The sequence below is a fragment of the Lactuca saligna genome, chromosome 9 (genome assembly GCF_052625555.1).
Source record: "Lactuca saligna cultivar CGN05327 chromosome 9, ASM5262555v1, whole genome shotgun sequence".
Classification (NCBI taxonomy): Eukaryota; Viridiplantae; Streptophyta; class Magnoliopsida; order Asterales; family Asteraceae; genus Lactuca; species Lactuca saligna.
In genome coordinates, this window is record NC_136425.1 from 64,780,439 (window position 1) to 64,790,299 (window position 9,861).

At 33.9% G+C, this 9,861-nt stretch overlaps 1 protein-coding gene across 3 annotated transcripts; it reads left to right on the top strand.

Annotated features, from left to right (window-relative positions):
* The first annotated feature begins 1,043 nt into the window (after positions 1 to 1,043).
* Positions 1,044 to 3,422, top strand: LOC145017871 (U-box domain-containing protein 62-like). Of its 3 annotated transcripts, none has more exons than XM_078975825.1 (8): positions 1,044 to 1,750; positions 1,826 to 2,129; positions 2,203 to 2,284; positions 2,370 to 2,427; positions 2,572 to 2,660; positions 2,766 to 2,861; positions 2,948 to 3,029; positions 3,118 to 3,422. In XM_078975825.1, exons 1-7 carry the CDS (start codon positions 1,270 to 1,272, stop codon positions 3,020 to 3,022), a joined length of 1,185 nt encoding a protein of 394 aa, XP_078831951.1. In that variant the 5' UTR covers positions 1,044 to 1,269; the 3' UTR covers positions 3,023 to 3,029; positions 3,118 to 3,422. The 3 variants fall into 3 exon arrangements, with proteins under 3 accessions (XP_078831951.1, XP_078831949.1, XP_078831950.1); XM_078975823.1 differs by having other exon boundaries at positions 1,045 to 1,750; positions 2,959 to 3,029; XM_078975824.1 differs by having other exon boundaries at positions 1,045 to 1,750; positions 2,373 to 2,427; positions 2,959 to 3,029.
* The last annotated feature ends 6,439 nt before the right edge of the window (positions 3,423 to 9,861 follow it).

A 9,861-nucleotide genomic window follows, 5' to 3' on the forward strand; every position in this document is an offset into this window, starting at 1 on the left:
ATCAGATCATTCCACACATGGCCCAAAACAGAAAGCCCAAACCCCAAAACCAAGTCCAAGATCAAAAGCCCAAAAGTCCACTGGTGACACGAACGCACGACATTCCCATGTGGATTGCTGGACGTTCCCCACTATACCATCCGTTGGGACACCAGACCGGAACGCGCGACGTTCCTGCCAGAAACCAAAAAAATACACAAATGACTTATTAGCTAGAAGATAAAAACTTCGAATTTGACGTCATTTGGGGCTCCGCCTCACAATTTGCCAAAACGCAACAAGCTTGGAATCTTTATTAGTTTCAACACGGTAAGCCTCAAGAACATTCTGTAGCAAAGTATTTTCATTTTCACCATTTCCGGCATCATGCATCTCCCCACGAAACACAATGGTAAACCGAGTTGCAAGTGTGTGTGCGTTTCTCCATTTGACGTAGAGTAGATATTTTCATCGTGGTTGAAGAGTTTTACGGTTGTATATGTCGTCGACTCTACTCCAAAAAGTAGTCAAAGGGTAGCCATTTTTGTGATGAGGTGTAGAAAATAATAGAAAAATAAAAAAGTTAAGAGAATAGAATTAAAAAGATTTGAATGGGTGAAGAACGAATAAGGATGAGAGTATTTATAGTTAAAATATTGAAAGTTTAAAATTTGAAATTTAAAAAAAAAAAACGGTTATATTTTTGAAATTAGGTAATTTTTGGAAAGAATATAATTTTTGAAAAAGAGGTTTAAGTAATAAATGGATTAAAAGAAAGAAAAACTCTCTCTCGTTGGTTCACCCTCACCGAGTTGTCAAATCGAACTTGGCATGCCGAGGCCTCGGCTGAATGTTCGTCGAGTTCATCGAATGCAAGCCGAATACCACACCCACCAACGTTAGACAAATAAATAACATACGTAAGGATCGAAAGGTAGGACATCAATTTTAATTTGTCATTTTATATCCATTTTTCATCATTGAAGTTTTATATTTTATAATGGGTAAAAAGTGCAAAGTTTCAAACTGTGGGCCCATCGGCGTACACATTTTCTAAGTCAAGATCTTCCATCCTACACACAACTTAACATGTTCTTCCTTAATCACACCCTAATCCCCCAATGTGAAAACCGCCTAAGAATCTCAATCTATATACAAATCGAGTGATCCTTTTCTAATTCATCCTCAAATTGCGTCCACCATCCTCCCAATTCTTAATCCCAGTTTCAATTACATAATCCTGTAATCCCTGAACATTTCAATCAAAATTAGGTCAGGGTTTTGTTGCTCATGAAAATGGCTTCCGAAGACACTGGTTTAGTTCTATCACATCGTATCGACAATAAGCACCCTCAGCTCCTCTTCCAAGACGACCCCAATTCAAGTTTCCGCTGCAACCCACCCAATCAACGGCCCGGCTCTGGACCTGATCGTCCGGCTGCCGGTGCTACTAGCAACAACAACGGCAAAGCCACTCGAGAGCTTACCGGCTTCATCGACCACCAACACCGATATTTTCAACCGGAATCCACAACTGAGTTCCGGCAGAGCATGTACAACCCTGGCTCGGTCGGTATCCAGAACTGGCATGGCGGAAATGGGAGAGCATCCGATTCTCGTAGTGGCGATGGATCGGATGGTAATGAAGATGAAGATGACGTGGAGGGGCTTGTAAATAGCAGCGATAATAAGAACAATAACAGTAGTAATACTAGTGCGCAGAGCAGTGAGAAAGAAGGGAATGCGAAATTGAATCATCTTTCTTCTTTTGGTATGATTTTCAGAAAACATTGTCATGTTAGCTTTAGATTTTCATCTGTGCGTACTCAACTTCTTTGAATGATAGGTTCGAGCAGGGAAGTACCGAAGGCGGGAAGTGTTATACCTTCAAGGAACGATCTAAATGATGCAAGACCAAGTTCAAGTGACAATCATCATCATCATCATCAAGGACAAACGAATGATTACCCAAATGCTGTTGCAGTTGTGGATCGTGATAGTGATTTATACTATTCGCAGTATCTTCATGGGGCTGAGGGTTCAGGAACAGGGCTCAAAGATATGTTGGTTGAAAATGGCTGTGGGTTTAGTGGAAGAAAGGATAGTGAATCAGGGGATTCACTGAGAACAATACTCTCAGATCCTTTAACGTGAGCTTCTTCAAATCCATTTTTATCATTCCAATCAATCAATCATTCCACAATATGTCTTGTATTGTAACAGAGGATCACTTATGGATGATGCTATGATACTCCGTTGTGGGCATTCTTTTGGAAGTGGTGGAATGCAGCATATTATGAAGATTGTAAGTTTCAATTCTAAACATTTTTATATAAATATTTCATGTTATCAGTTATCAAAATTTCTTATCATACAACACATTTTTTCAGAAGGCATGTTACACTTGTTCACATCCAGTGGTTGAAGGTTCAGTTGCTTCAAATCTATGTAAGAATATTTCAAAACCACTCAAGTATTCGATTTCACATTATAATTTTGTTAAAATTCACATTTATTGCTTAATTATATAGAAACCAATATTTAGAAAAGCAAGATTTTTCATCAAATGTTGACCAAGATATATGCTTATAGCTCTTAGAGCTGCAGTATCAGCATTTCGTAGGGAAGAAGAATCACAAGTTCACCATTCATCTAAAAGAAGAAGAGAGAGATCAGATCAGGTTTGTTTTTGTCCTTTTTTATTTTTGGAACTCCATGTTAAAGGGGTAATTTGGTAATTTAGTTTCACAGACATAATAGGAGCAAACTATATTGTATGGATTCAGGACAGGGTTAATTATGGTGATTCAATGTTCATGGACACACCACGAGGCAAAGGTCTTCAATTCCCATTTGCTGTTGCTGATCGTGTTATTATCAAGGTTTTTTTATTTTTATTTTTATTTTTAAAAACTTCCATTTTAGATGCATAAATGTCTTTTTTAATTTATTTATTAAATTTAAGAAGAATGAAAACAGGGCAACAAGAGGACTCCAGAACGTTTTGTTGGCTGTGAGGCTGTTGTCACAACTCAATGCTTGAATGGATGGTTAGTTATTTTTTATTTTTTTATTTTTTTAATGGAGAATCTGTATATGCACAATTAAATATTATGTTTTTATGTATTTTGTTCTCAGGTATGTGGTGAAAACGTTGGATAATGCAGAGAGCATTAAAGTCCAATATCGCTCATTAGCTAAAGTTTCTGATAATTCGTCATCACAGCAAACATCAAGTAAGATAACACCCAATTGGCTCTAAACCCATGTGGCATCTTTAAATGTATGTGTGTGTGTGTTCTAAAGATAATTGTGTAGCAAGTTTTGCATATGTGACTGATTCTTATACGCAAAAGAAGCATATACGTAGTAGTGTACATGTGTTGTAAATTGTAGAAAATTTCACACCAAAACTTGATGAAAGAAAAATGGGGTTTATTATATATTTTGTCTTATGCAATGGCTTGGGATTATGAGGCCGTTGAGCTAATTAAACAATTTGTAGTCATGGAAGGATAGTGTGAAATTGTCATCTTTATTTTTTGTGTGATGGAAAATAAGGGAATATGTTTATACATATCTTAATATATATCAAGGAAATGGTACATTAATACAAGTGGTAAGGCCATCTGCAATACTTGTCACGAGCAACACAACGACGAAGACCAACACGAAGCACGAACCGGTGGTGGTGTACCAGTGATGAGCACGAACGGAAAGAGAGGAAGAAGAGGGCTGGCTGAGAGAGGCAACTTTGTGGTCCTCCGTCTTCCCCACCACGATCATTTCTACTATCTATGTGAACGATCATTTCTACTATCTATTGTGTGCATGTATGATTGATTCTGGAACAATCATTTTAGTTATTTTAAGAAAGTAATTAATGCTAATGCATATTAAATGTTAAAAATTTAATTAACACTCATTATATCTTCAACGTGTAATACGTATTAATTACTTTTTTAAAATAACTAAAATGATTGATCCACAATCCAAAGCGTCGAAATTTAAAGCGATATTATAGTTATTTCCTTTCAATAATTACTTTCACTCATTCTCTTTTCATTTTTCAAAACCCAAGAAATGGTCATTTGCTATTTCTTTCATTTTTTTTATTTAAAAAAAATATATATTTTTTTATACAAACATTACCATAAATTTTAATATTTTTTTATAATTTTTTAGTATATATAATTTCATAAAAAATGAAAAAGAAATAGAAATAAAAACTACATTGAAATGGCTCCAGCCGATCAAGAGAGGAGCGGTGAGGAGCTGCCACACCCCCAAAAGTGCACCCTAAACCGCAACTAGGGTATGGTTTTCCTAGGTTCGGTTGCAACTACATTTCACCTTGTATATACACCCTCCGACTTAAGAAAGTTCTATAAATGTATTAGAAGCTTAAAAGTCTCAAAAAGATGGAACCAAATTGGTTATATGCAATATTCTTGGCCAATAAATCAAAGTAGCCTGTTATAATTGGATAAAATGGTAAAGTAGATTGCTATTTTACGAAATGTTTGTACAATCATTGAAACATACTTTGTAAATGGAAAGTAGTGCATGAAATTCATAATGTAACATTTCCTAATCATGATGTAAGCTCATAAAAGCATGGAGAATCTAAAAGCAAGTGAATTAATGTTATTTTCGGTTTTTAAAGTATATTACTTGGGTTTTCGTGTAAAGGTCTTGTCATAGTACATGATTTCAGTTTATTCTTGATTCAAATGTGTATCCAATAAAAAGAAGAATAAGTATAAAAATGAATTAACCCATTTGGAGTTGTAACGAAGAAGTTATGATTCAGACAAGATGAATGTGCTTCCATGGTCGGTCTGAACAAGTGTGGCCATTTGGGCCTTTTATTCGTTCTAATTAGTCTGAGTTTGGGATCATTATGTGCGGTCTATACACTAGAATATCTCTTCCATGTTGATCGGGTTGGAAGTGGTTGACTTTTGGGTTTAACTGCCATTTCCCCCCTTATGCACCCATATGACCCTTATACACCCATTTGACCCCCAATGCATTTAGTTTATAAAACTACACCGAAATGGTATGATCCCTCAAGTACAAAAATTTATTTCTGATAAGCAGTAAACACTATTGAATCATCAAAATTCTCAAAAGCTTTATTTAACTCATTCCAAATAATGTAAGCGTATTTATCTAAAACATGACATTCATAAACATTTCCAAAAACATAGACAAGAAACCATGATGCCACAACCACATTAGCTATATCTCATTGTCTTGCTTTAATTTCACCATCCTGAGTTATAATCAATGTTGTAAAAATTCCGACTAGGTGTCAATTAATCCCTAGGTGTTACTTGACCGACTACAGACTGCCTAACGATTAATCCATGCATACATAATATGTGAAGCAGTAGAAAACGATGAAATTTTGAACACTTTGAAAGCTCTATCTTAATAGAAACTATTTGAGGAATAATTAGTGTTGTATTAATCATATTAACCTAATAGTGGTATTTATGATTCTTTTAATAATATTAGTCATATTTAATTTTTTAAAATTCAACAAATTAGCAATTAATGGCCTCCGATTAATCACCACCTAATCGATTAATCTTTTAACATTAGTCCACCGACTAGCTAACGTCGAAAGTTTTTTACAACCTTAAAATTGGGTATAAGATAGTCTAATAGAAGTATCCCCCTAATACTATAACTGTTCCATACTCATAATAAAATTTAGAAAAAAATCTAATACCCAGTCTCATAACCATAACCATTTACTAGACCCAAAACTCATCCAAAAAAATTTCGGATTCTGTTTTACCGTTGGGTTTAGATATTATGGACTAAACCTATATGGGTCGTATTGGTGCCACAAAAATTGAAACCAAATAATTCACGAAGGCTCGAAGGAGTGGTGACATTGTTAGTACCTTGCAACCTACGATTTTTTTAGAAAAAAAACAAACAACCAATAGTTCTACAATTAAAAAGTAAACAACCAATAACATCCTAATAATATTTCTTTAACTTCTCGCTGAGTCCATAACGATCCATACTTAGTGAATCAAGTAGCGAATATTAAAGGAGTGACTTAACATTAGTTAGCAACTTTTTGGCAAGAGGGGTGGTGAGGCCAATCCTCTAGCCTAAAACTAAACAAATTTATATTTTGTTTTTTCTATCTGAATTATTCGGTTTGATTAGCCTAATAAATTCGGTTTGACCGGTTTGGTTATTTTCTCCTAATTCAGGTTAATTAATTAATTTGAATAATACATTGATTAATAGGGTGTTTGACATAAAAGTCATTAAGTTTGGTTAGTTTTACTGTTTGACAATTTTTTGTTCGTTAATTCCCAAAGTTTTTTTAGGCGTTCAAAAATAAAATCCCAAAGTTTCAATTTATTATTATTATTTTTCCATTTTGCCCTTGTTTCTTGTAATATGATTTTTTCATGAAAACTGACAAAATTTGACAAGTTTAAGGTTTCATGTTCAATTAAAAAAAAAAAGGCAATACCATAAAAATCACAGTATTTTCACACGTATTTGAGAAAAGTCATATTATTTTTTTGGTTGGCTATGACCACAAATGGGACGTAGAGTTATCACTCTAGCAAATTTAACGATTTTCATGGTTAACTTTGTACTTTTTTTTTGCAAAATCAGTCATAAAAGTTTAAATTGGTCCCTGTAGTTTGCAAGAAAGTACACATGTCCAAAACTCGGTTTTATGTTTTTTAACTTCTTTATTTTCATTTATTTTTTATTTTTCAGTCAAAACAAAACTTGAATTTTATATTTTTTTTGTTACATATATATATATATATATATATATATATATATATATATATATATATATATATATATATATATATATATATAAACTTCTTTTTTTTGTTTTTTTATATTCATCTATTTTTTATATTTTTTTTATGTATTCTTTTTCATTTTTTTTTGTTTTTTGTTTTTTCTTTATTTTGTTATTTTTTTTTTAGTAAACCAAAAAAAACTCAAACACCAAAAATGTAATATATACTCTAATACATTAATACACTTTACACTTTTGAAAAAATATCAAAAGAAATGATCAAATTGATGAAAAATAAAACGAAACAAAAATATGAATAAAAAACAAAAAAAATACGAAACAAATACTAAAAATATAAAAAAATATTGATACACTTTAAACTTTGAAAAATATCAAAGAAGTTTTCAAATTGACGAAAAACAAATCGTAAAAAAAAAACTAAAAATATAAAAAAGTATAAAAAACGATAAAAATATATAAACAAGTTTAGTTTTGAATAAAAAATAAAAATAAATGAAAATAAATAAGTTGAAAAACATAAAATCGAGTTTTTGGACATGTGGTGCAATTTTATGAAAACTACAGGGATCGAATTTGAATTTTTAGGACTGATTTTGCTAAAAATTTAATAGAGTTAGTTAAGTGATTAGAGTAATAACTCTATGTCCCATTTGTGGTCAGACCCAACCAAAAAAGAAAAATAAATAAGATTTTCTCAATTACGTGTGAAAATTTTGTGACTTTTTGGGTATTTGCCCTAAAAACATACAAGATTTATAAACTAAGGTTATTTATTTATTTATTTATTTTTGCAAAATTTAAAAACATACTTAGGATAAAAACTTACAAGATTTGTAATAAAGGGCAAAAATAATTTATTTTATTTTATTTTTTACGAACTTTGGTATTAACAAACAAAAAATATTATTGGTATAAAACTGACAAAACTTGTCAAACTTAAAAGTTTAATGTCAAAAATGTTTATTAATATTATTAAAGTTTGTTTTATTTGGTAGTATGTATGAGTAAGTATTAATAAACTTTAGGAGCATATTTTACATGTATTTAGTTATAGAAAAATGAATTGTTATTTCAAAAAAAAAAAAAAAAAAAAAAAGAATATTAGGTATTCCAAAATTACAAAGGATTTAGAAAACTGATTATTATTATTTTTCAGACTTTTTAAATTTTAAAAGTATATAAAATATAAATACACATAGCCATCCTATAGCTATTCCCCACATCCATCCCTTCACCCAACATTTATACTCTCTTACACCTAGACCCCATTCACATACCTATCCACACCCAACACTCATACCTCCATATACCGACCTCACATGGTAATCACACCTACTACAACACTCATACCCCAGTACACCCACCCCTATCCACTCCATCTTTACCCTCCACTTATCAACACCTACACTCCGACATCCCTACCCACATTCCAACCCCCACCGACACCCACACTTATGAATTCATAACATCTATATTATTGGTGTGTATGGTGAGGTTGGGTGGGTGGGGGTGGGGTGGTCTGTGTATGTGTGTTGCATTGTATTATTTCAAATAACCAAAACTGAAAATAAAATCCGATAGAAAATACACATCTGACATATTTTATAATTTCTATATTAGACAAAGTATTTTAGTCTATATTAGATTACTTGAATAGTTAGAGGAGGCTAACTGTAAATATGAATTCTACTTTTATTCCTTTGTATCTTTACGCGTATGATATACAATATACAATTTACCCAAATTAATTTGGTATCAGAGCTAGCCGGCCCTACCCTCTGCGATAACATCTTCTTTTTTCTCCTGTCTTTTTCTTTAGCTCACCATGGTAATTCAATCCTTCCTAACAACAGAAAAACACTCGTACAACTCACACAAATTTGCTTTCACCCTATCTCCAAAGAATTACAGTTTCTAGAAAACAATGATCCAACTGTTTCTTATCACAAACAATCTTTTCCAATACGTTGATGGCTCTCTTCCATGTCCATCTCAAACACTACCAGGTGCATCTACCAAAGAACAACCCAAAACTCAGCAGAATCCAGATTATGCTATCTGGATCTTGAATGATGCACACGTTCGCATGTTGATCATCTCTACAATCTTCGAAGCCTCCTTCCCACATGTTCAAGGCGCTACCTCCAGAGATATATGGCTCTCCCTCGCACGTGCGTATGGTCCTCAATCGATCTCTAGTGAATATGCCCTTAAGTCACAACTACTCAAGATAGAGATGCAACCCGAAGAATCTATCTCTACCTTTCTTTCCAAAGTCAAAGAATACGGCGAAGCCCTCGCCAACATTGGAGAACCAGCCAAAGAAAAGGACCTCATTATGTTTGGTGTTTCCGGTCTCCGCGATGAATACAATGGCCTTAAGTCTAACCTTCTCGCCCGAGAACATCCCATCACCTTTGTCGAGCTACAGGGCCTCTTATTTGATCATGACTATATGATTCGGAAATCTGCACCTGCCATCACTCTTGTTCAAGATTTTACCGCAACCACCAATTGACTACCCTCTACTACATCTGCTCCTCAAGCTGATACAATTCAAGCTCTACAACAACTGGCATCTCAACTTGGCTTACAACTACAACCGCTTAACCAACTGGCTCAGGCATTCTACTCATCTCGTTCCCAGAATTCTTGCAGACGTGGCCGTGGTCGTAGACGAGGCTCGTACAATCAGCAAACAGGGGGAAAACAGAAACCAACAGTTCAACTGGGCAACCAAACAGAACACTATTTATAGAACCTGCAATAGGTGTGACATTGGTCATGTACCCTCCCAATGCCTTAACCGTGATCCCACTACCATGAAACGACCACCTCAGCAACCATCTGCCAATTTCGCAGACTTCATATCTCAACAAATGCATACTTGGGTTACTGATACCGGGTCAAACAGCTATGTCACACAAGACACATCGACCTTCGATCACCATGAACCTTACTACGGTGATGATTTCCTCCACGTTGGCAATGGTAAGGGCTTACCTATCCTTCATGTCGGTTCCACTAGTTTTCACTCACCCTCTAAAACCTTCTCTCTCCCA